We start from the raw sequence: 27,502 nt of genomic DNA, 5'->3' as shown, positions 1-27,502 counted from the left end.
TGTACAGGAAGATCGCATGTGTGAGCACGCAGTTTAGAGATGAGACATTGAGTGTAAGAAGGGATGTGATGGGGCAATGGAATTGTGAAATGAAAGGTGGTAGTGTGAGGGAGAGGTGAGAAAGTCTGTTGTGTGTGTGTGTGTGTGTGTGTGTGTGTGTGTGTGTGTGTGTCGGGGAGATGATAGGGATTGTTGAAGTGTGATGTAGAGATGGGTTGTGTTGGTATTTGATGTTGTGGAATTGCATGATGTGTGGTGTGGAGTTGTGCAGTGGAAATAAGTTGCATGGGTTGCTGTGGAATTAAGTGCATAGTAATTAAATGGTATGAACTGTAGTGGAATCATGTAGAGTGGGATAGTATATAATCGATTTAAATACTTGGAACGGTATTTGTTGGTGAATTGTGTTTTGAGCCTCCAAATTGTATTGCAGTCCTCCTTAAATCACAAGGTTATAAAATGAAATGTAATCTGGAATAAATGCTTGGACTTCAAAGTTGATATCACTTCTAGGCACTATCAAAATAACTTATAATTAATAGCCCACAGACACATAACATCCATGGTATGAGTTTATATTTTTGAGAGGCTAGAGGAAATTAAATGCTGTCAGAACTAGGATATAAAGCAAACAACTGCTAATAATGTTTTTAATCTGTAAAAAAGAATATAAACATTACCATATGTTAAAGTGACACTTAAATTGATGTTTTCTACTTTGGATTCTCCCAGCTCTGCTCAGAAGACAAACATTTTCTTTTCAAACTGATTTGCCAATGCTGTTCTATTCACTTTAATTCTAAATGGGAAAATTGTGCTTGCATACAATAATGTTGTACATGTGCAAAAATGGATGTGTTCCTAAAAAGAAGGGTATAAATAAATGTCCTTTTAAGTCCTAAATAAATGTCATTTTAAGTCCTTCATTAAGGATAAAAGCATATTTGGGAATTCATTTGCAAGATTACCTACCTATGTCAACAAGGGATGCCTTGAGGACAAATGGCAATACTTTTAGGAAAGTTATCCAAGACGTGACTCGCTGGTGATATGAATGTGTTTCCGATAAGTGCTTTAATTTTTATACCCTACTTTTTAGAAACTCATCAATTTAGTGTTGGTTTCACTATAACATAGGGTCATTCAATGTTTAGGGCCCCTTTACTGTGGAGACTGTTATAGCACATGATAAGATATCTGCAGACTAAAGAGCCAGCTAGGCAACCTGCTTCCTTTCCACATTGTCACTTTGATGTGCACAATTCTCGATTGAGGCTATGAATCTATGTGTCAAGTACTCTTCTTAGTTCACTTCTTTTTACAACTATGGACATGTGAAAGGCAGCGTGTCTTTCCGTTCTTATGTATATTTTTAATTTGCAAGAGTTTATGTTTACATTATGAGGCACAACATGGAGAAACAAGCATTTACAATGCAACGGTTTCGCCTTTGGAAAAGTTTGAGCTATTGGCATTGTAAATGACAAAATTTGTATTTATGTGTTGGTTTTGAAAAAAGATAAATAAATGGCATTGTCATTTACATTGCCAATAGCTCTAACTTTTCCAAAGGCAAAACCGTTGCATTGTAAATGCTTGTTTAGGTTTTGCCTTAGCCATGCGTACGAAGTACGCATGCGCTAGCAAAACCTCTTGAGTTCTATCTGGGGTGATGACCCGCCTCTGCCTTTCATTGGCTAGCTCCATAAATGGAGGCTAGCCATTGGGAGGCAGAGGCTGTCAATCGCGCTTTCTCCTGAAAACGCGATTCGGGGGCGTTTCTGGTGCTTTTTTTAAGCCCCGCCCCTTTGTCCCGGGCCGCGCTGCCATTGGCTGCCGGCCCGGGACACCCCCGTGACGTCATTCCCGGGCCGCGCTCTGATTGGCTGGCCGGCCCGGGACCTGACTTGTTTTTAAATGTTTCGTGGTTTCTTGTTTATTTAATGAATGTGCTTGGGCGCCGCGATGCCTACCACAGTGCCCAGTTTTAATATTTGTATGTTAACGTAACCTCATACTCTCCCCGCACCTTTACATCTCCCCGGAAACCACATGACAGACTCTGCTCTTTTGCAAGCCCCCTCTCCGGACTGCGATATAGCCCTCCCTCGCAAAACATAAATCTGAAACCACATCCTCCTTCGTGTACACGTGCCCCTCCTCCCGCTGCAGCCCCTACGCGGAAACAGCCCTGCTTACATGTATTATCAGTCCGTAATTAGCTCAATTTAGATCACCAGCCAGTTGTGCCCCCCAACCATTTTGCCAGTCAGCAGACAGAAGGCGGTTCTAAGGCAATGTTTACATACCATAGAAGCACGTGCGGCATGAAGAACCAATGAGCGCTTCCATATATTGTGCAGCGTACTAGGATTGGACGAAGTGTCGCCAGCGTTCCAATCCCAGGTCACCGTACATATTACCAGCCCCTCCGATTTCCAGAACACGATCAGGCATGGCATTGGCTATTATGCGACCCGGAAGTGCTGTCTTTACGGACAACGGACATTGTGCTGAATGTACGTGCGGTCCGTGTTAGTGGTGGCCATGTGGTTATCTTAGTGAAAAACACCAGTCCATTTGGATAGAAGGAATATTTCAGCGGAGCCAAAATGAAGCTGGTCAGCAAGGACATCGAGAAAGACAATACCGGGTGAGGGATTTTGTCCATAGAACCCTTAAAGATGCAAATGTCGAAAGTGTTGTCAGTCTCTTTCTCGACTGGAGTGCAGTTTGGTACCGTGAATGGTGTTAGTCGATTACTATACTTCCAGCACGTCTGCCAGACTTCCTATCAGAGGCGTTCTCATTACTGGCATGATGTGCACAGCTGCCACGTTGTCTTGATTTCAGTGTGCTCATATATGGCATTTCAGTGTCTGATGCTTAGGTATAGCTGCCACGTTTCGAGTTTGCTTATGTGTGACATTTTCATATTTTCACTCTGCCAGTGAGCGACATATCCTGGCCTATGTGTGACACTTTGTAGTTAACTCAGTTTTTACATCCAACATAACAAGCATTTGTAATGCAATCAGTCTCGCATTTCTGAATGTTAGAGCTATTGGCGTTGTAAATTATATATATATTTTTACTTATGTTTGTTGTTTGTAGTTGAGTGTATGCCTGTTGTTTGTAGTGGAATTGTGTGGTTTTAATTGGAATTATTAGTTGTTGAATTGTGTGAGGTGGGATTGTAGTGTATTTGCGTAGTGGAATTGTGTGGTGAAAAGATGGTGAGAGCTGTAAAGAATAGACAGGAAAATTGAGAGGAAACCTAGTTTATGCATTAAGTGGTGAATGGCCCCCAGATAGATTAGCCGAAACAGTGTTTGGGGAAGAGAAAGAGGAGGAGAGAATGTTATAGAATCATAAAGAGGCTGCACTTGTGTACGCAGAAGACACAGAAAGAAGAGGAGTAGAGTGTGTGTTCAAGGTGTGGGAGATCTCCTGGGAAGGGCACCTGGGCGGGGAGGTTTTGGGTGGACCTGTACCCAGGACCAGGATGTACAGGAAGATCGCATGTGTGAGCACGCAGTTTAGAGATGAGACATTGAGTGTAAGAAGGGATGTGATGGGGCAATGGAATTGTGAAATGAAAGGTGGTAGTGTGAGGGAGAGGTGAGAAAGTCTGTTGTGTGTGTGTGTGTGTGTGTGTCGGGGAGATGATAGGGATTGTTGAAGTGTGATGTAGAGATGGGTTGTGTTGGTATTTGATGTTGTGGAATTGCATGATGTGTGGTGTGGAGTTGTGCAGTGGAAATAAGTTGCATGGGTTGCTGTGGAATTAAGTGCATAGTAATTAAATGGTATGAACTGTAGTGGAATCATGTAGAGTGGGATAGTATATAATCGATTTAAATACTTGGAACGGTATTTGTTGGTGAATTGTGTTTTGAGCCTCCAAATTGTATTGCAGTCCTCCTTAAATCACAAGGTTATAAAATGAAATGTAATCTGGAATAAATGCTTGGACTTCAAAGTTGATATCACTTCTAGGCACTATCAAAATAACTTATAATTAATAGCCCACAGACACATAACATCCATGGTATGAGTTTATATTTTTGAGAGGCTAGAGGAAATTAAATGCTGTCAGAACTAGGATATAAAGCAAACAACTGCTAATAATGTTTTTAATCTGTAAAAAAGAATATAAACATTACCATATGTTAAAGTGACACTTAAATTGATGTTTTCTACTTTGGATTCTCCCAGCTCTGCTCAGAAGACAAACATTTTCTTTTCAAACTGATTTGCCAATGCTGTTCTATTCACTTTAATTCTAAATGGGAAAATTGTGCTTGCATACAATAATGTTGTACATGTGCAAAAATGGATGTGTTCCTAAAAAGAAGGGTATAAATAAATGTCCTTTTAAGTCCTAAATAAATGTCATTTTAAGTCCTTCATTAAGGATAAAAGCATATTTGGGAATTCATTTGCAAGATTACCTACCTATGTCAACAAGGGATGCCTTGAGGACAAATGGCAATACTTTTAGGGAAGTTATCCAAGACGTGACTCGCTGGTGATATGAATGTGTTTCCGATAAGTGCTTTAATTTTTATACCCTACTTTTTAGAAACTCATCAATTTAGTGTTGGTTTCACTATAACATATGGTCATTCAATGTTTAGGGCCCCTTTACTGTGGAGACTGTTATAGCACATGATAAGATATCTGCAGACTAAAGAGCCAGCTAGGCAACCTGCTTCCTTTCCACATTGTCACTTTGATGTGCACAATTCTCGATTGAGGCTATGAATCTATGTGTCAAGTACTCTTCTTAGTTCACTTCTTTTTACAACTATGGACATGTGAAAGGCAGCGTGTCTTTCCGTTCTTATGTATATTTTTAATTTGCAAGAGTTTATGTTTACATTATAAGGCACAACATGGAGAAACAAGCATTTACAATGCAACGGTTTCGCCTTTGGAAAAGTTTGAGCTATTGGCATTGTAAATGTCAAAATTTGTATTTATGTGTTGGTTTTGAAAAAAGATAAATAAATGGCATTGTCATTTACATTGCCAATAGCTCTAACTTTTCCAAAGGCGAAACCGTTGCATTGTAAATGCTTGTTTCTTCTTCCTTTTTCCCCCTCCATCTGTTTCTTTATTTTTCTGTTTATTTAATTCTTTTTTGTTTCCTACTCCTATTTCTTTGGCTTGTGTTTCTTTCTCTTCGTCCCCTATTACTTTCTTCCTTCTTCTCTATTTCTTCCTATCACATCTATCTACCTTCTTCTGTTCCCCCCCTTCCCTTCTTTTGTGTAGCACACTTTTACAATGTATTTTTTCCTTGTTTTGTGCCAGGGCTCTCTTTGTGTAGGGGTCGCCCTCAATAAGCAGCATTCCACCCATTTGATTAAAGTGAGGTGCACTATGAGTGAAGTTTTAAAGAGGAGAGGGAGGTGGCTACTTAGAACTCGCTAGATTTCTACAAACGCAACAGAGCAAAGAGACTGAAAGATTCAAACCTGGATGTGGTGCCACGCAGCTTGGGAGTGGATAGTTAACAAGATTAACAAGCATTGGCATAGCCAATAGGTCAAGCATTTGGGACCTTATAAGTGTTTAGCTATGCAACAGTTGGTGTTGTTGCACCAAGGATATTCTGCTGCATAACTAAATACTTATAGGGTCCAAAAAGCGAGACCTATTGGCTATATTTATACAGGCACGCGCTTTTGGGCCATAAACTTTCACGGCCATCTGTTCCCCAGCTCCAGCACCTCCCCTCTCTCTCCCCGTGCACAGCCTTACTTGCATTTCTCCTCCCCCTCCCCAGCCAGCTTCCCCCAGGCCGTGTTCCCTCCCACCTTTCCTCCTCTCTCCCTGCTGGCATCCCCCCTCCCTTCTCGCCCAGTCCTTCTTGTTTGAGTCTGTCTTGCCCTTTGCCCTCTTCCTTCCTCCTCCATTTGTCCTGGCGCCTCCATTTCTCACCCCGCTTGGCTGCACCTCTTGACACCTCCTGGCTCCTGCTCATATCTCTGCTGTAACGCATTAGACCCACGATGGGTATTCGCCGATTCATCGCTTTCCTGCCTCTTAGACTTCCAGTTCCAGCGCTTAAAAGCCTCTTTTCCCCCCAACACCGTCTTGTCAGGCCTCCATCGCGTTCTTTCTATTGTCACTGTTATGACTCCATGGCGTCTTTCCACATAGGTGTCCTTTCAGTCAGAATCTCTGCCTCCAGTTTTCCCCATCCTCAGAGTCTATTTTACGTTTTTGTTGTCTTTTTGCCGATCTCAATTCATCCCCCGTAGCCCGTCTCCAACCATCTGTTTACTTCCATTCCTCTTCCTGTAGTCCCTTCACTTCCATCTGCCGTGGCTCCCCCTCGTCTCTTTTCACATCGTTTGCTCTCCCTTGTGCTTTTCTATCCTTTTCTTTGTCCACTTCCATCCCACCCCCGGTTACTCATCTAAACCCAATTCTTCCGTTATGTTTAATCCCCTTCTATCTCGCCGAAATTTCCTATGTCTTCACCTTTACTCGCATTCCGTTCACGTCAGACTAAATTCTCCCCTCATGCTGATCTAGAAGTCCTATCTCCGCCATCTAGGTTTCAGTTCTATCGCCACCCTCGTTCACTGACTAATATCTCTCCCAGGAGTTGAGTTCCTTGAAGTAAGTGGGCGGTTATGTGGGCGCTATCTGCCAGCACCAAATGTGCACACCAGGGGCCGTGGATGCTAAAACACCACAGTGAAATGAAGTCTCCACAGTACCCCCGTGAGCCTTCTGCCTCCTCCCGCCTGCACGACCTGACCTGCCGGTGACTCACGCACCACACACTCCCTGAACCTCGGCCGGTCACACTCTGAGCCGAGACGCGCGCCTTTATTCCCTCATTCTACCCGAGCTGCGCTGTCTTCACAGCCGGGTGATTGACGTTGTAAGGACTTCCCCAAGGAGAATGCCTTTGAGTGCCCCAACCGATCACCGCCGCCTCTGGGGGTGTCTAGTTACACTGGGCTGTACACGCCGCTCAGCTGCCTCATTGTATTGGTGACCCTTCTTTAGTTCAAGGCCTCTGTTTGGTGCATGAACGAAGCAGGCACTAATATTTCTTTAGGTGTTTTTTAAAGCACCTTTTGTAGATTTATACAGTTTAAGTGCCAGGTCGTTCATAACAATACATCTTGGCTTTGGGGATAGATGCTCCACTGTGGAGGTGCACGTGTGTTCTTTTACATCTAAACCAGCGTACGGTGTACATTTCTCAGCAATCCCCATACAGACAAGCATTTGCAATGCAATAGGTCTCGCATTCACGAGAGTTTGAGCTATTACAATTGCAAATAACAATGCCTTTTATTTTTGTTTTCATTTTAAAAACATAAAGGGCTTGGTCATTTACAAAACCAATAGCTCCAACTTTCCTACTGCGAGACCTATTGGCAACGCCAGTGCTTGTTTCTGACTGCTGATGTGCTTTGACTGAGTGTGCCCTGGGCTCCTGCCAACCAGGTACCCAGGGCCTGTGTTCCTTCCCTAAAACTGTGTTGAAACTAAAACCCAATTGGCATCTCTGGCCACCTGTCAGCCCCTAGTAAATGGCACCCTAGGTACCCAGGGCATGGTGACCATAGAAGACCCCTAAGGACTGCAGCACTTATTGTGCCACCCTTAGGGGCCCTGTGCCCTGGCACCCACACACTGCCTTTGCAGACTGAGTGCCTAAGTACAGAACTAAACAAAGAGTCAATATGGCACACATCCCTGTGTGCCATGCCCACAAACCCACTGCCCTGACATACATCAGTCACCCCTCTAGCTGGGTGCCCTATGCCAGTGGTGTGGGCACAGGGGCATGATCTCTGTGCCCCTACAGTAGCCAGGGCCATTCCTGGGTACTGTAAGTGCAGTGATGCCATTAAGAATATATGGTGCTGGGAGGTCGACATTACGAACTCCACAGCACCATAATGGCTACACTGAAGACTGACAAGTTTGGTAACAAACTTCTCAGCACATTAAATCCACACTGATGCCAGTGTGGGATTTAATGAACAATGCACCACAGAGGGCATCTTAGAGATGCCCCCTGAAACCTAACCAACTCTCAGTGACCTGACTGCGTGGCTACAGAGGCTGCCACCACCAGACAGGGTTCTGGACCCCTGGGTCGAGAGCTTGCTACTCTCGGGGGCCTGAAACAATGCACATCCTGGGAGGAGGTGCCAAGCCTCCTCCCCCAGGATGGGCAGGGGAAGCTTCAAAGGCATGCCGCCTTTTGTGAGCTTCCCCAGGCCAAGTGCTGTACTCAGCAACTGGCCCCCACCGATTCTGACCCCCACTCTAGCGGGAAGGCAGGCGGGAAACGCTAAGTGAGGAAAGGGGGTGTGCCAGCCTCAGCCAACCCCACCCCTCAGGTGGGAAAGGCGAGGTGAAGCACAACTCTGGGCTCCGGCCATCTTGAGGATGTGGAGCCCTGCCCAATCAGAGACAGGCTCCTGCCCCCCTCCCACAGGAGAGGAGCAGGATAGGGGACCTATTGGTCCCTGCCCTTACCCTAGCTGTAACGCCCCTAAATTTAGTATTTAGGGGCACCCTGAACCTTCCTTCCTCAGATCCCGAAACAAGCAAGAAGATCAAGAAACAAGAAGACCTGCTGTGCAACTGCTAAGAAGCAGCCAACTGACTTGGCCCCAGCCCTACAGGCCTGTCAACCCTCAAACCTGCTCCTGCTAAACCCCACGCCTTCAGTGGTCAGCAACCTCAAAAACCCCAGAGGACCGGACTGCCTTGTGACTCTACCAAGACGGGGACTCCCACGAGCAGTGGTTCTGCTCAAACAAGCAACACCCCTGGTGCCAGCCAGGAACCGTGAATCCAGCACACTCTGCACCCGCCGAGCCCGGCGTGTGCCTGAGTGGACAAAGACCACGAGGACGTCCCCCCGGCGATTGTGACCATGAGTCCAGTGCCCAAGGACTCTCCTGGGCGACCCTGACGACGCCTGCAGTCTCACAACAAGGGACCCCTCCAACCGCGACCAGCTGAGGGTAAGATTTCCCAACGTCAAAAGACACCCCTGCATCCGGCGCCCCACGGCCCCCTGTGCCCAACTCCTGGGTGTCTACCTATCCTCCAAGATCCCAACTTACCTCTCGAAGTGGTGGTCGCACCTGAAGAATCTCCGTCCCCGAGCCTGCAGCCTTTGTTCAACTTCCACCTTTCCCATTGAATAACATTGAGCGCACGACGGCTCAAAAGCACCCCGCACCCAGCTGCCCGAGTGCCCCTGGGAGTGCAACCTCCGTCTTAATCTACTTCCCCATTTGCCCTGAGCAAGTGACCAGGAGGCCAGCGCCCACACTCGCGTGGCCTGCTTGCCAGCAGGTACCAACCAAAGGACCCCTGCCTCCCATAGGCTAACCTTGGGCCTAACTCTCTCTGCACCCGGCTGCCCCAGTGCCGCTGAGGGTGTAACAACTGTACCTACCTGACCCTGGGAGACCCCCCTGAGTCTATGCCCAGAACCTTAACTCTGCCAGTCGAGTACTTGCCCATAAGCCGATAACTCACTTTTCTTCCATAGGGTAACATTGACTGGTTTCACTTGGAAATTCTTGTGGAGTTTTGAAAATTTAAAATATTCATCTAAAAATCAGCCGAATCACGAAAACGAAAATAATCACCTGTTATCAGGGGAGATCCCAGTGCTGGATCTTGGTGCCCAGCACTGACCCTGACAAGTAATTATAACTGTACTTACGGGTAACTTGAATTTCCTTCCATAGGATAACATTGCCTGGTTTTTGTTGAAAAAGTTTCTAAGTTTCGATTTTTGAAACTTGCAAATATTAGTTAAATCTCGCCTGTATGACAAACACATTCTTTCAATTGTTTACAGGAGATGCACCAGTGCTGGATCCAGGATGCCACACTGAGTAAGAAAAAGTAAAGATAACACTACTTACCTGCTAAGTGAATTTCCCCCATAGGATAACATTGGTGATTCTATGTGAAAAAGTTTCTGTCAACTTTTAAAATACAATAATATTCCTTAAAAATCACAACTGTAACCAAAAGTTTTTACTCAACTGTTTACAGGAGATGTCCCAGGACTGAATCTAGGATCCAGTCCTGTGGTTAGAAAAGTAATCTATAAAGTAATTGCATTTAACTAGAAATTCCCATTGAGCTCAAGGTCATATTGTGTCTGAAATTGTGTTGCCTATTGCAACAACTATAACTATTGTACTCAAAAGTATATTGCCTATTTGAAAAGTATTTAACTAAAGCAACTCATTGTGAGAAAGTATATTTTGATACCTATTGTTGGTTCTAAAAACAACTATATATTTTTTATACAAACCATTGGCCTAGAGTTCAGTTCTTGAGTGTGTGAGACCATATGCTGACTGAGTGTTTACAACAAATGCTTTACACTGTCCTCTGATACTGCCTTACTGTTCGACCAAGCTACCACTTTAGAGAGTAAGGTTATATCTAACTTTAGCCTCTGCCATACCTCTGGGGACTGTGGACTCTGTGCACACTGTACCTTACTTTGGTCCAGTATATACAGAGCCACTTTCTTACAGACCTCTAAGACTCTGAGTACTTAATGCATTCCCCGCTCCTCAGAGTGGACGCCCTGTGACAAGGTTGCCAAGTATATGGCCAGTAGACTGAGGAAACCTCTTGATCAGGAAGTACAAAACTGCCTTTGGGTGGAATGCCCCCACCCAGCCGTGGACCAGAAGGCAGCTTTCACGCCCGATATTGATGCACAAATGGGCACGTTCTGGCCAAATATAAGAAAGACCCTAAAAAGGGTATTGACTGCTCTTGGTGGTCATGTCAGGATAAACACCTGGATGTCACAAGACCGCTGGTGAAGATTTTTGATATAGTGGAGTCTGCAAACACTTCCGGGCCCTAATTCCCCTTATGTGCTCTCTAGCTGGGCCCAGCAGGCCATCATATTTCCTGGTTACGTTAAATGCGCCATTTCAACTGAAATGTGCAGGTCCCTGCTTGTCAAAATCGATCCCAGGCTGGAAGAGTTAGTCACCTCAGAAGTGGGACAGGTAGAGCAAGGTAGAGCAATCCGTTTGTTAAGGAACTTAGTAAATTTGTACCTACATTTAAGTCGCTGGCAAAGCACAATCTACTGTTAGGCACATTTTCAATGTGCGTGTTTTCTCTGGGGCCGGCCATGGTAGGGGGTGCTCGGCTGGCCGTTCCCAGTACTCCTCCAGAAGAGGACAGTCTTCCCAACGTGGACAGTGGCAAGACTCCTCTCACTTGGGAGGTTCTACCCCAACAAAGGGCGCTCGCGCCCTGAGGTTGTGGAGGTGCAGCCTCCAACACTCACGGTGAGTCTTTCTTTTACTTGTACTCAGTTGGGGGAGGGAATCGCTCGGCATTGTTCGCAGACAACTGGCGGACGCTTACGTTAGAGGCTTGGTGGCTCCAAACCTGTCAGGTGTTTCACATTGAGTTCTACGGGTCCCCCTTCAAAACGATACCCCCATCCCATCCTTTTCTCAGAGCAAGAGGTGGCCTCGATTCAGGAGTTACAGGCCAAAGGGGCAATTTGTCCTACCAACCCCCATCCTGCAGGCTTTATAAACAATCTGCTCCTCGTTCAAAAGCAGGATGGTGGTCAGCGCCCAGTGATCAACCTACGGGAGTTAAACGAGTGGTTAGTTTACCGCAACTATAAGATGAATGGCATACACCTCCTGTGCGATCTTCTCCGAACTGACGACTGGATGGTGCGCCTGGAACTCAAAAAAGATTATCTCACAGTGCCCATTTTCCCCCCACATCAGAGTTTCCTCCAATTCCAGTGGTGGGGCAAGACTTCCAAGTTCACCTCTCTACTCTTTGGCCTGTCGTCGGCCCCCTTGGTGCTTCGCCATGGTTCTGACCGGTGATAGAACTCCTGAGGGTGTCAAGTATACGGATGATAGTCTACCTAGAGGATATGCTCCTAATGGATGAATGCCCAAGGGTCCTATCAAGCCACCTCCAACTGGCAGTCCATCTCTAGAAGTCCTTCCGCTTCTTAGTCAACCAAGCGAAGTAGAGTTTAATCCCTTCGCTTACCACCACCTTCGTGGGGTTCATGATCGACTCGAGGACGGCCACCCTGAGCCTCCCGTTAAGGAAGATAGCCAAAATTCGACACAAGGTACGGAAAACATTACCTAAAGAGAGGACCTCTCTAGCAATAGTGGTATGCCGGTTGTCCTCTTCAAATCAGACCATTTCCCCCTGCCTCTCCACTCTGAGCCCTGCAGCGTTTGAAGCGTTTGCACCTTTGTTGCAGCCTTACATACTCCTAATGCATTCCGCTCTTGGACGAGGCCAGGGAGGAGCTCCAGCGGTAGCTCTCCCACAGGGAGGCGTGGCCATCTTCGGGTTCCTTCTGGATCTTGTAATCGAGTCAGATGCCAGCAGCTTGGGTTGGGGGCCTCATTGCTGTCAAATCACCACAGACGGCGTGTGGTCTGCCGCAGAGCAATTCCTACACATCAACTGCCTGGAACTGATAGCAGGATCCTTTGCGCTGAAGTGCTAGACCAGGGACCGCAGGCAGTCCTGCGTGCTTCTGAAGATGGACAACGTGACGGCAGCCCGCTATATCAATCACTTAGGGGGGCACATGTTTCAAGGCCATCTCGGATCTGGCCAAGAATTTTTTTGGAAAACTGCCCTGAGCACCATGTTTCGGTCATGGCAGAACACCTACCTGGATCGGCAAGTCAGGTGGCGGTTTGGCACTCCCCACCTTCGAGATGCAAGTCTCGGGACGTTATTCCTGGTGGTGCTTCAGGGCTTTCTGGACTCGGAGGGCTGTTTATGACCGACTTATTTGCGCCCCGCCTGGACCATGAGCTTCCCCAGTACTTCAGTTGGGAGACAGGATCCGGGAGCCGTTGCCACCAATGGGTTCCTACAGGATTGGTCCCTGGAGCAGGTATATTTCTTTTCCCCTGTACGCAATGATCATTTTTGAAGAAGACACTATTTCAGAACACATGCTCCTCAGATGTGGTGTCCCCTTGGGGTCTTCCCTGAGCCCCACTCTATTTAATGTCTATATGGGCCCTTTGGCAGAGATAGTGTAGCCTTTTGGAGACCAGATTGTCACCTATGCCGATGATACACAACTTGTTTCTCTCAACAATCTCGACAACACGTCGCCCGCTCTAGACCTGTGCTTGGAGAAGGTAGCAATCTAGATGAAGCGCTCACATTTGAAATTGAATGGGTCTAAGACGGAGCTGATGCTCCTTGGCAAATCTCCTTCTTTTAATGTGGGATCATTGTGGCCAATCTGCCTCGGTCCTGCGTCTATTCCCAAGGACCAGACTAAGAGTCTGGGTATTTGGCTTGACAGCACTCTTGACTATAAGGAGCAGGCATGGAAGGTAGCAGCTAGTTGCAATAGAATCCGCAGGATGCTGCGAAAAGTTCTTTCTCTTCACCCATTTCCAGCCAGAAGACTTACGGTCCAGGCACCGATTATTCCTCGGCTGACTATGCCAATGCCCTCTACTTAGGAGCTCCACGCGATACCATTTCTAAATTACTGATTGTTCAAAACTGTGCAGCATGTATGCTCCCGAGTATTCTCAACAGCCAATCGACAAAGCCTGCTCTCGCTACTCTCCACAGGCTTCCTATACAGGAGAGAATCAAGTTTAAGGCTCTGTGTATTGTACACAAAACGTTAGCAGGGAAGAGACCGCCCATTAATCGATCTATTATTCTGCCTTATTGTTCGCACAGGGGCCTACGCGCGGATAATCATCTGGCCACAGTCCCTAGAATGAGAAAGTCAAGAAGTGGATGCCGTCTTTTTTCCTATAATGCCTCTAGGTTATGGAATTCTCTCTCCCTTCATGTCCGCCTTGAGGCTAACCATCTGACTTTCCGGAAATCGCTTAAAACCGTACTTTTTTCCTAATGCTGCTCGGAGTTCTTTGAATGTACTGCTTTCAGCACGGGGATGCCCTTGGGTAGATAGGCGCTTAATAAAGGTTTCATTCATTATTCATTCATTCATTCATCATGCGACTGAAAACTCAGGTACGCAGACAGAAGGTGGATGTGGTGTTGATCACCCAGATATGGCAGTTGCAAGCATGGTTTCCATTTCTGATGGAACTTTTTTAAGCTTCTCCAAACTGCCTACCCAGTTTGGCGATTCAGCAGGGAACCCTCATCACCTGGTGATGAACTGCAACATTTGGTTGATAGCCTGAAAGATTACAGGGCAAAACGGCAGGTTCCAGCCTATTGAGACATGCTGTGGACCTCCTCTCTCGAGCCTGGGCTAGCAGCACCGTCAAGAAATATCACTCGGACTGGTCTCGGTGTGTGTGTTGGTGTCTGCAGCAGAGTCTGGATCCCATGGGGACCGACATTGTGCACATCCTGAACTCCTTAGCCTCTTTAGCAGTCGAGGGAAAGGCCTACAGATCAGTAAATACTTTTAGATCCGCGATCTCTGTGGGCCATGGAGTGATTGGGGGCTCCCTGGTGGGGGAACACCTACTGGACAGGAATCTGCTCCCGGGCATTAGGTTATCTTTGCCCCCACAGCCTAGGTACTCCACCCTCTGGGACTTGAATAAAGTTCACAGCCTCTTGTCTACATGGTCAAGCAATCCATACCTTTCCCTGAAACAGTTATAAGCCAAACTAACCATTCTGTTGAGCTTGATTTCATGCAGGAGGGTAGCAGCTGTTAGAGCCCTGGATATTACAGGGAGGTCCTTTACTCCGGACGGAGTTACCTCCCATATTTCAAGATTGAATAAGACTCAGTTTGGAGTGATTTCCTATCCAGCATTCCCAGAGGTCTCCAAGCTGTGCATGGTGCGGAGCGGTGCATCAAAGCCTATGAGGCAATGACAGTGGAGCTGCGCCCTCACAGGGAGAGGCAGCTGTTGATTGCATTAAAGAAGCCTTTCCGGGCTGTCTCCTCACTGACTATAGCAAGATGGTGAGGTGGATCATGCAGGAGGCAGGCATTGACACTAAGGTCTTTGGTGCACACTCCGTTGAGAGTTGGCCTCCAAAGCTTTTACATTAGGTGCCGCTTGGAGAATATTCTAAATGCAGTGGACTGGTCCTCAGATTCGACCTTTAATAGGTTTTATTTCAAATCAGTCTCCACCATTGCGGCCCTGGTGGTGGATATGCTTTGAATTAGCATAATCCTCCCCTCCAGGGGCTGACATAGAATGAAATATTTCCTATCTATGGTAATGGAACGTTTAAATTCTATTAAGGACTCGGAGGCGAGGATTGGTCCACCCTCTCATGACTGATAACCCACCAAGGTTATGGAAATTGTGTATGCGAGTCAGTAAAGTGTTTCCTGGTTTGTATGCAGTAGATGTCATACCTCATGCACTGCCACAGATTATACTGTATTTTAATGGCACTTGTATAGCAGAGAGTGGTTTCACAGGTTAATCAGTGCTCTTCGAATTGCAGGAATGGACTGACAAACAGGAGTGAGCAACTTCCACGGGCAGACTGATTGTGGAAGAAAGAGGGCAACTGACAGGGTATTGGGGGGGTTATGTTCTGCGCTGACACCTGATTGGATGTGGATGGTTTCTCTTTTGTGACTTCATGATTTCCCAGGGGTTATGCGAAATTAAGTTTGTTATTTTGTTAATGTTAAACTGGCATGGCTGCTGAAGAAAGATGACCATAATCCTCGCCTCCGAGTCCTTAATAGAATTGAAACGTTCCGTTACTATAGCTAGGAAACTTTTATTCCACACAGATCACATCAAGTAATGCGGATAGTGTTTTTGTGTTTTCACTTAGATCATAAATGTGGAAAAGGGACTTAATGGAATTGACTCCACTTTCATAACTGAGCGACAGGTGTACTGCACTTTTGTAGTTCAGCCTTGTTTGTGTCACCAAGATACTTCTTTCTCAAAAGAGGGTTCAGCATCATGGCTGTCTGCAATATTGCAGTGCGTCTAACAAAATACAGCAGATATTTGAGAGGTGACCTGAGCCATACCAGTATTGTAAGATGTGCTCCAAATAAAGATGAAATCCAATATTTACATAATATTTGTGATTGTAAGACACTTTTAAAAAACCCTCAAAATTAGACAGTATTTCATGTATGTCTGCAGCAGGTGCAAGTGCAGTATGCACAAAAATCTATAAAGCCTGCTCGCACTGAAAAACTCCACTTTCACCCTACACTATGAAATGTGACTTAGCAAATAAAATACTTTATGGTGTAATCATTGGCCATTGGATTAGTGAAATGGCACTTCTTATATAGGGGTTGGTTGGCAGAGACCAGGTTGATGCATTCAGAGGCTTAAAAAGAAAGATTGAATTGATTTAACGTGAAGCCTCAGCTGCATACAGCAACTAAGAAGGAAAAGGTTACTTGGGGCAGTCAAAACCGGCACCCTTTCACCAATGTTCTAGGGTGCTGTCCTATTCCTTCTCTTCTGGTCCTGGATCCCAAAGTTTGATGAGCCCAATTCATCAATTGCACGCTTAGGTTTGTCTCCCTAGGCCCCAATGATGAAGCAGCCCGTACGTGCAATGTTAGTTTTAAACTGACAGGACAGTAAAACTGCTATGCAAATCTCAAAGTTAGTGAATTTTAGCAAGTCACCACTTAATAGCATACGTGGATAAGCAAAGCTAACCATTTCTATTCTTACTTAAACATGTAATATTTTCTGCAAATAAACCAGACACTGTAAAATGTTTCCTGAAAAGTTGTGAACAACCTACTGCATTGTGTCATCTGTGCAGAAAGGAAATCAGAGAGTGATTCCTGTGAGTGATATTACTTGTGACAAATTACAGAAGGATGAGCTTACCATTTTCCTGGATTTTTTCCTCCAGGTCTTCTCTTGGTCCTCGTCCCACCAGCCCCGGTTGAGCATGTAGAATCGGATGCGGCCGATTGGGTGGTCCTGCTTATCCCAGTAGTTGACCTCATCCACAGAGCGGTAGGCTGAGCTGTCATCACTTGTGCTATGGTGTCCAATTCTATATAAGACAAAATACATACATGCACGTAAACCAAATTTTTCTCGCAAACACAGATTTTTTTAATGCATTTTTATGAATATGCCACATACCAGGGAAAAGGTGGCTTGATGTAATGGACTTTGAGATGTTGAAAGTTTGCATTAACATGATGGGTCTTCTCAATAGCTAGGACCAGTTGAGCCAACCTGGCACTGAAACGTTTAAAATGATGCTCACCATTTATTGTCTTTTAACCCTATATTAGAATGTTGACTTGTTCCAGTCAAATGTGCAGAGTAGAATAAGTCTAATAGAGAAACCATGTTGATGTTTCAATAGTTGCATTTGCTCCCTGATCAGATATAAGCATGTTGCATCCCTTTAGAGGGGCGGTTCCTTGCTCCAATATTCTTACTTTGCCCTGGGCTGTGACCTTATTCTATGTTTTTGCTGGGGACAGTTGTAACAACAAAGTAATGGCATATCCAACAGATCTCGACAGTGAGCCTATTGTCTTATCTAATGATTTTTTATATTTTTCTTCAAACAAATTTGAAAACGCATTCATAGATTCCATCCATGGATGCACACTTATCCACTGGTCATGTGAAATGGCAGGAAAAGAGAAGCATGCAGGTGATTTGGCAATAAGAGACCCACATCTGGGCAGATCTTTGGCTTCTTAGGACGAACACAGCAAACACAAGATGATGGATGGTGTGCTGAAACTTTTCAAACACTCACCCCCAGTCATAGATCTGGGTTTAGTCTATCGTTCTTTTGCTTACTATGCCTCCTGTGACCAGTCTGTGATTTTTCTTTGGATATGTAAAAGTACATTTAACACACACAACTTAATACTATGCCGTAATTTACAATACGTATACATCTGGTGGAAATACCTCTGGCAACATTACATTTGACCCCTAAATTGTCAGGACACCAGAAATTCACAGTACACCCTCTACAGGTACAATACAGCTTGTAACAATATAAGGGGTGTCTGTTTCCATTAGGTCCATGTTGTCCAATTTCAAGACTAGAATCGCATGTTATGGAAATACTTCATTCTATTACTGACTTTCGTAACCATAATCCCTCTGCCTTTATCAAAGAATAGCCAAACATTGCAATCATGTGCCCACACCATTATTAATAAAACATAGCAGCCTCTTAGTAATTTGGATTACTGGCAGCATTAACAACCCTTTAAGTAAGGCATTGTTGACATATTTGAATAGAGACTTGCCTATACTCATGGTCCTCGCTCCCCCATTCTTTGGTGCTTTCGGGGGCTAGAGCTGGGGTCCTGGGCCCACACCCTTTCCACAAACTGGCTTTGAGATTGGTGTCTCCAGGCCTCCTGAGATCTGGGGAAGGGGCCCCATGCACACCTCCTACAAATGTAACCCATTTCGCGCAGCGACCCCCCCAGGCCCTGCCCTACCAGGGGTATTCAACAATCTTCTAGTGGAGCTCTATGTGCTCCTCCGTAATTGTGCTTATTTGACCATTGTCCTTCTGTATCTCTGGCTCCTTTTGGCTGTTTTGCATGTTTCTGGGCTCTTTTTGCCCCTGATGAGAGTCCTAGCCACCCGCAGCACTTTTTCTAGGCCTCCTGGCCTTCAAGGTGACAACCTTTGCAGGGAGCTGGTTCCACTGGCTCCCTGCGCCAACCTTTCTTCTCTTTCTCCTCTTGTGCTTCTCTCCTCCTTGGCACAGAACTCCAAAACTTCCCCCAATTAGTTGTAAGGGAGTGTAAAGGGACAAACTTTCCTGGTCCTAAGAACAGCCCCATTGGTCCCCGGGCCACTCTAGTCAGAGTCCTTAGTCCAGATGGGTATCAGGTGTTTCCTCCTTACAGTTGTCCATGCCTGCCACCTTCAGTCTAAGTGTCCAACGAAAAACACAACCAAGAGAGCTCCCACCGTTGTTCCGGACATTTTAAGCAGGCGGACGGTTATAGAAACAAGGCACGTTTGGCCTATACTGGGGGAGGGAGGCACATCACATCTCCACCCCTGCCCCAACCCTCCTGCACAGCATGCTGGAACAATTCGAAATGGCGTCACTCAGGGGTCCTTGGTCACATCTCCTCTGGAGGATTCAGCTCCACTACTCATTGAAATCACTACCAGGGCCTTTCCCACCAAATCTTCGAAGGGGAGCCCCTACTGTGTTGACTCCAGAGATCTGGGCTCCCTCCTTTGCTCAGTGGGCTTGGGCTGGCACATCCCTGGTACAGTGTAACCCCTGATTGAGTGTTGTAGATCATTCATTCCAACACCATTCCTCCTCAGGAGCAGAGTGAAGCACTGTTTAATTGCTCAATTTGTGTGGGGAGGGTTTTGTCCCTGCTGATGGCTATACATTTAATTAACTTGACTACCCAGTTAGGTTGTAGGCGGCTTGCTGTGTATTACACTACATGAACTGGGCGCATCGTGGGCCCTTTCACCTGCCTGTATTATCATGGGAGATCCGTGTCACTTACAGCATGAGCCGTTGTTCCTGTTGTGATATTTTCTTGCAATAAATAAAAAGATTTAATACTAATTAACTTGAGTAGAAGGGTTACAAGGCCTGGGCTCTGATCCTGAGCTGGGTGCAGAATAATAGGACAATTCTGTCTGGCCCATAAGGTGCACAGATATCGTCTTGGAATTCTCATCTAGGTTTGGCATACAGGTTCCGCCCCATTACAATATGTCACTGGTCCCTGTAGGACAAAGGGAAGCAAAACTGCACTCTAAGGCTGTCTTCTGCATAAGTGTATAATAGAGTGTCACTTCAGACAAGCCAGTAAACAACACTGACTTTCCCTATCAGTGTGAACTAACATTATGAGGCCTACCCAGATCAATATCCAATCCTGCAGAGTCCCGTCTGTGCCAGACTACCTGTGTGCAGTTGCTGGGTTGTGCACAACAGGATTTCACGTGTGCAGCCCTCAAGTGTGCACACATATTCATGTGTAACCAGGAAAGCGCCCTTTACTCTTGCTGTATTGCAGCTGCCTTTTCTTAAAAAGTAGACAAGGACAGTAAACTAGTAGTTCATTTACCTTGAGTCACCAGTTGCAAGGCTCACCCACAGTAAAAAGGTCAAATACCAGGAGATCAAAAAACAAAAAATTCGGGTAGATTTGATGGGGGAGACCCATCGCCTCACAGCCAGGATTCCTGGAGGTGAGGAAAACAAGTGTGTGTCTGCGCTTTTGTGGGTGTGTGCTGAATGAATATACACGGGAGTGCTGTTACAAAATGGCTTCTCATCATAGGATTCTTAGATAACTTTCCTAAAACTTTATCAGACACAGAAATGCTCTGTTGGGTGTGCAGAACCTTTCTAGTCTAGCTAGGCCTGCATTTTATTAATAAAACAGTACAGAGAGAAAATTGTACTTCCCTGTTTATGTTTCCTGGTCTGATTTGCATGCTCAACTCTACAAGCTTACTGATTTGTGGATGCATGAAGAAAATTAAGAAATGAAAATTAAAACGTTTTCCTGCACTACACATGAAAGGGGGCCTCCAGTTAGCATAATCGTGTCGAGAAGTCCATCAGGACCTTCACAGATTTGTATATGTTTCAACAGCATTTAGAGACTTGCTTTAGGTAACCTATATCAAAATGTGTTAATATATAACAATGTTGCAGGAGAGACACCATTAGTTGGAGGGATAGCAGTACTTGCATACATAACAATGAGAACCGTTTCCTGTATGGAGAAAGTCAGCCTGTATCTTAAAACTTGAGACATTCATTTTGTCTGATAATATATATTATCTCCACACAGTCGGGTCATTCGGAGACCCAGCCCTTCGCCAGGTGATGCATGATGCCGGTTATACCCGAAAACTAGCAATTTCCATATATCCGGTTCCTTTCCAGTAAATGCACACTCAGAGTTCCAGATATACACAGAAGCTGTTTATTGATTGCTCATTACGCGTTTCGTCAACAGACTTGATCGTGTGATCAAGCTTCTGTGTATACCTGCAACTCCGAGTGTGCATTTACTGGAAAGGAATGAGAGTAATTTATATATATATATATATATATATATATATAGGTCAGAAGCCTTTATTCTCCTAACAGCATGCTTCTATAGCTAGGAGACACAGGAAAAAAGTCCATAATATCCTGATTCGTCTTGTGCATCCTGACGCGTTTCGAAGGCTCCAGCCTTCTTCTTCAGAGGACGACGAACTGATTGCAGGAAGGAGGCAGGATACAACTTCCTTTTAATTAGATGACACGCCTCTAGATAGGCTGGACTGTCGCCGCAGTGCCTAGTGGAACTTGTAGTCCTGCCCTGGATTTATCGCATATTGCGTCTTTTTTCTTTGAGTCCTCCGCTGTAGTTGAAAGGCAAATGGCTCTAATCCCCTCGCCAGCGTCGCGGTGATGGAGCAGGGGACGGATATATATCCACACTCCCAACGAGCTGAATGCTTGCCGTTTGTAGATATGTAGTTATAGCTACTTTGGCGCCGTTTGACGAATCTTTACGACATTTTCAAAACTAGTGGGGCGCTCCGGTCAGCTCCTTTCTTAACAGTTTCAGGGTGATTTGTCAAGCGGGGGCCAAGAAAAAAGGGGTGTCTCAAAACGTGTTTCCGTCATTTAATTTTTCATAGGAAACTTTAGAAAAAGCTACAGCCCGAACTGCTGAACGGAATTACACCAAATCTGGCAAAAAGGTAGCCCTTGGTTCAGAAAGATACAATTTTTGTAAATGGTGTAAATCTGTTCAGTAGTTCCTGAGAAATTAGAAAAAGAAAAAGTTGCGATATCTAGGGCAGCGGAGGGTTCGCAAACCCTCCTGAGCACGAGCTTCATTCTAATTGGTTGCTAACACTCCAAACCAGGAAGTGTTGGCAGCCATCTTGTGACTCGGAAGAACCGAGTCACAAGAAAACAGAAAAAAGAGGTTAAAAAACAAGAAAAGGGGGCAGTTCTGGGTAGAATGAATATGCTACTTACCAGTATGCATCTGTTCTTGGCATGTAGGGCTGCTAACATTCATATCTTAGCATAAGATCGCCGCCTAGTGTTGGGTCCGGATGATCGCACATTGTTGTCCTGGAAGAGTCTTCGAAGTATCCTGAGATAGGTGGCTCCTCCCCTGGACTACAGTGCGCATGGGCATCGGCTCCATCCCCAGATTGTTTTTCGCCATTGTGGCAGGAGATGGAGTGAAAAGTGTAAAGGATGTCCATGCTAATGAATAAATACAATAGTATATCTGCAGCTGCGACAGGCACCGGGGAGGAGGGCGGGCGATATGAATGTTAGCAGCCCTACATGCCAAGAACAGATGCATACTGGTAAGTAGCATATTCAGTTTGAGGCATGTGGGCTGCTAAATTCATATCTTAGCATAGAATACATAGCAGTCCCTCCATCAGCGGCGGTTGCCCGTGCCAGCTGCAGAAACCTGAAAAAGTGTTTTGAGAACAGCCTGTCCTACAGCAGCTTGCTGCTTGGAATGCACATCAACACAGTAGTGTTATGTAAAGGTGTGTGGTGTAACCCACGTGGCTGCTCTGCAAATATCCTCTAAAGGAATGTTCCCTAGGAAAGCCATGGATGCCCCCAGTTTGCGTGTGGAGTGCGCCCTTGGGGGTATTGTTAAAGTGCGCTTGGCCTTTTGATAACATATCTGGATGCACTTAACAATCCATCTGGCTATCCCTGCTTTGGAAATAGGGTTGCCTTTGTGTTGTGGTGCGAAGGCAACAAAAAGTTGTTTTGTCTTTCTAAAGGGTTGTGTTCTGTCTATGTAGTACATCAACGCCCTCCGTACATCTAAGGTATGGAGCATTCTTTCTGCCACCGTCTGCGGGTTTTGAAAGAATGCTGGCAAGTCAATAGTTTGGTTGAGATGAAACTGTGACACCACCTTCGGAAGGAATTTGGGGTTAGTGCGTAGCACTACCCTATTTGGATGAATTTGAATGAATGGCTCTTGGATTGTGAGCGCTTGCAGCTCACTGACACGCCTCAGAGACGTAATAGCTACCAGGAAAGCTACTTTCCACGTAAGGAACTGGAGTTCACACGAGTGCAGTGGCTCAAATGGCGGTCCCATCAGTCTGGTGAGAACGACATTGAGGTTCCACACCGGAGCTGGCGGTGTTCTTGGGGGAATGACTCGTTTCAGACCCTCAAGGAAGGCTTTAATGGCGGGCACTCTGAAGACAGAGAGATGCTGCCTGTTTTGAAGATAAGCCGCTATGGCGGATAGATGTATCCGAATGGAAGTGTACGCTAGATTGCACTTGTAAAGATGCAACAGATAGCAAATGATGTTGGGGATAGATGCGTCTAGCGGGTTGATGTCATTGGCCGTACAGTAAATGACAAAACGCTTCCATTTTGCAGCATAGCATGCTCTGGTAGTTGGCTTCCTTGCCTCCTTGATGATGTTCATGCATTCTGGAGGTAGGTTAAGGTATCCAAACTCTAGGACTTCAGGAGCCAGATCGCCAGGTTGAGCTGTTGCGGATCTGGATGCTGAATTTCTCCATGGTTCTGCGTCAAAAGACTGGGCGTGAGGCGCAGTCTTTGATGCGGCACCACTGAGAGTTCGAGGAACGTGGTGTACCAAGCCTGGCGCGCCCACGTTGGAGCAACTAGGATGAGAGTCATCGCGTGCTGCCTTAGCTTTCTTGCGACCAGCGGTATCAGAGGGGCTGGCGGAAAAGCGTACGCAAATTTGCCTGACCAGTTCATCCATATCGCATTCCCCTGCGACTGTGGGTGAGGGAACCTGGCGGCAAAGTGTTGGCATTTTGCGTTTTCTTTTGTGGCAAACAGGTCTATCTCCGGATGACCCCACTGTTGGAAGTACGGGTGGAGGACAGATGGGTGTATCTCCCACTCGTGCATTTGATGGCTGTACCTGCTGAGCAGATCCGCCATCTGGTTGTCCTTCCCTGGGAGGTGTTCTGCCATGAGGAAAATGTTCCTCTGAATGGCCCACTTCCACATGCTCTGAGCCAGATGAGACAGCTGTGGCGAGTGGGTGCCTCCCTGCTTTTGAATGTAGTACATCGCAGTCATGTTGTCCGTCCGGACTAACACTACCTTGTTGCACAGATGTACAATGAAGGACTTGATCGCCATGAAGATTGCCATCAGTTCTAGATAGTTGATGTGCATCTTTTGCTGCTGCGTCGTCCATAGTCCCTGCACTGTGTAAGTGAGCAGATGAGCTCCCCATCCCTGGAGAGATGCGTCCGTCGTCAGGATAATCTGCGGCACAGGCTCTTGGAACAGTCGGCCTTTGCAAAGGTTGTGTGGAGTCCACCAATGCAGAGAGTCGTATGCCCGACTGGTAACCAACACTAGGTCTGTCAATTGCCCCTGAGCCTGTGTCTACTGATTCGCTAAGCACTCCTGGAGCGGGCGCATATGTAACCGTGCGTGAGGGACTATGAAGATGCAGGAGGCCATCATGCCTATCAACTGCATGAATACTCTCGCCGGAAGCGAGTGATGTGGTCTGAACTTTTGGATCAGAGACTGCATGCTGTCTATCCTGACCTGGTTTGGCTGAGCCATGGCCGTCAGGGTGTTGATCGTCGCACCTAGGAACTGCCGGACATGTGCTGGTTGTAGATGCGACTTTGGGTAGTTCAGCGAGAAACCCAGATTGTGAAGAAGGTGAATTGTAGTCGACATGTCCGCGGCGCACTGTCGTTCCGACTTGGCTTGCACGAGCCAGTCGTCGAGGTAGGGGTAGACATGGATGTTCTGCCTCCTGAGGTGCGCTGCTACTGTCGCCAGACACTTGGTAAACACCCTTGGGGCTGTGGTGACTCCAAAGGGTAAGACCTTGAACTGGTAATGCTTGCCTTGAATAGTGAACCTGAGGTATTTCCTGTGGGACGGGTGTAGTGGAATGTGGAAATAAGCATCCTTGAGATCTAAGGTTGCCAAGAAGTCCCCTTGGTTTAGCAAGGGAAGAATCTGCTGCAGTGTAAGCATGTGGAAATGTTCTGACAGTATGTACAGGTTGAGGGGGCGTAGATCTAGAATGGGTCTGAGAGATCCGTCCTTCTTTGGAATAAGGAAGTACAGGGAATACACCCCTGTGCCTTCCTCTCTCACCGGCACGAGCTTATGCTCCTTTTTGCAGCATCACCACTACTTCCTGCTGCAATAAGAGCAAGTGCTCTGCGGACATAGGCCTTTGCCTTGGCGGGATGTTGGGTGGAGTGGATTTCAACTCTAGGCAATAACCATACTGGATTAGTTGTCGCACCCACCTGTCTGTGGTGATGTTTCTCCAGACGGGCAGGAACTGCTGCAGTCTCCCCCCGACAGGTGTTAAGTGGTCGGGGGGCAGTGACGGAGAGTCACTGTTTGCTTGGGGTAGAGGAGCGGGAGCTGTTGTTTCCTCTGCCGCGACCTCTGTTGCTGTTATTTCTGTAACCTCCCTTGTTCTGCTTTTGGAACGAGGATTGTGCTCCACCTTTTGAGAACTGAGATTGTTGACCCATTTGTCCTCTGGTGACTCCACGTGCACCTGAGCGACGAAAATTGTTGCCACGAAACTGTTGCGACTGGAGGGCCCCCATGGACTTAGCAGTTTCTGTGTCTTTTTTTATTTTTTCTAGGGTGGTGTCAACATCTGGACCAAACAGACTATCAGGATTGACTGGCTGATTAAGAATGGTTGTCTGAATATCTGGTTTAAACCCCGAGATGCGGAGCCACGCCTGTCGTCTCAGCATAACGCTAGTGTTGATAGCTCTAGCAGCTGTGTCTGCGGCGTCAAGTGCACACTTGATGGCTGCGTTTGAGATTAGCTTCCCCTCCTCAATAAGCAGTTTGGTGCCTTCTTGGAACTTTGGAGGCAGGTGTTGTATAACCTGTTCTAGGGTGTCGTAATGCGCCCTATCGTAACGTGCTAAGAGTGCCTGTGTATTGGCAATGCGCCAAAAGTTTGCGGCCTGCGCAGCTACTCTTTTGCCCCCTGCCTCTAGCACTTTGGACTCCTTATCCGGGGGAGGAGCTTCACCCGTTGTCTGGGAGTTGGCACGTTTCCTGGCATTGGCGACCACAAGAGAGTCCAGTGGCAACTGTCCCCGAATGTATGCGGGGTCCGCAGGTGCAGGTCTGTACTTTTTTTCAATGCGTGGATTGATTACTCGTGCCCTGGTAGGCTCCTTAAAGATATCCCCCGCATGCTTGAGGACTCCCTTAAGCATAGGCAGCGTTTTTACTGTCCTTTCAGAGACTGAGAATGTGTCGAAAAGGAAGTATTCTTCTATCGGGTCAGCATGCATGTCCACATCATGATTGGCCGCTGCCCTCTCAAGTAGCGCATGAAAACCCGCTGAATCCTCAGTTGGGGATGCACGTGCATTAAAAAGCTGCGGGTCCTGCCCCACATTTTGGGTGCCCTGGTCACCAGTGTCATCATATGAATCCGGTTGTGCATCTGGTTCATTGATAGGGAAATTGTATTGCTCATCCTCATCATACCCCTCACCCGCAGAGTGTTCTGGTGAGGGAGTAGGGCTCCGTCTTGGAGGAGGCAGGATTGGTTCCGTGAGGCCTGAAGCATCAAGGGGCACCCTTTTCTTTTTCAGTGGGATGACATATGAGTCCACTGACTCTGAAGTTATTTTCCTCTTATAGAGGGTCAATTTGCCGGTGTCTGCGTCGATGAACTGCTCTGAATCATCCTCTGATTCGAGTACCCGACGTGGAAGTGGGCCAGCCGTTGAAGAAACCGTCTTTTTCGGTGCCGATTTGGTGGAAAAGGCTTTCGGCGCCTCCTTTGGCGGCAAAACAAAGAGAAGTTTGCCAGAAGGCTTCGCTGGATTGTCCGTTTGTGCCTTCGGCGACGAAATCGGAGCCGACGGAGCAGAGGCCTTCTCCCTAATTCGCTGTAGTGATGCGGCGACGAGGGACGCCTCACTCTCAGTTGGTTTTGGAGCCGACGAGGATGTTTTGACCTTTCCTTCGGATCCGACGTCTTTGTGGGCCTTGTGGGCTTTCGACGCGGAACCCGCTGTCACCGACCCCGAGTCCTGGGACCGGTGCGCAGACGTGCCAGTCTTCGATCCGTGCGCCTGCGTAGACTCCGTGGAGCCGGCCTTTGCGGGCTTGGACGGCGGCGCCGATGTTGATCCGTGCCGACCATCTTTTTTAGAGGACCCCTCCTCCGGCGTCGATTTCGAATGAGCAGCAGCGGAATCGACGGACTTCTTCGACTTCTGCGGACCGGAGGTCGACGGAGTCGATGGATTAGCGGGTACAGTCGTTTTCGCTGGCACGGCAGCCATCTTAGGGACGCTCGAGTCCTTAAGTTTCGGTTTCGTTTTCGGGTCGGCCATTTTAGATGGAGTCGATCCCGATGCTTTCGGTTTCGGTTTCGATACAGGCTGCTCAGCAAGTAAGTCCGTGGCCGGGCCAGAAGGCGGGGCTGTGGCTTGCGGCATGGGGTCGTGGGTAAGGCCTACAGGCGATC

The 27,502-nt window shown here is 46.8% G+C and overlaps 1 protein-coding gene across 2 annotated transcripts in view; it reads right to left on the bottom strand.

Moving 5' to 3' along the window:
• BCKDHA (branched chain keto acid dehydrogenase E1 subunit alpha) overlaps positions 1 to 27,502 on the bottom strand; it is a 168,521-nt gene that overhangs the window by 38,460 nt on the left and 102,559 nt on the right. For both annotated transcript variants that reach the window (XM_078661062.1, XM_078661063.1), the window contains one exon: positions 16,857 to 17,028. In XM_078661062.1, the coding sequence (XP_078517188.1) occupies positions 16,857 to 17,028 (172 nt within the window). The remainder of the gene's footprint in view (positions 1 to 16,856; positions 17,029 to 27,502) is intronic.

This window comes from Lissotriton helveticus, chromosome 9 (assembly GCF_964261635.1).
Source record: "Lissotriton helveticus chromosome 9, aLisHel1.1, whole genome shotgun sequence".
NCBI lineage: Eukaryota > Metazoa > Chordata > Amphibia > Caudata > Salamandridae > Lissotriton > Lissotriton helveticus.
The sequence above is the reverse complement of the archived record's forward strand: the minus strand, read 5'-3'. Positions and strand labels throughout refer to the sequence as shown.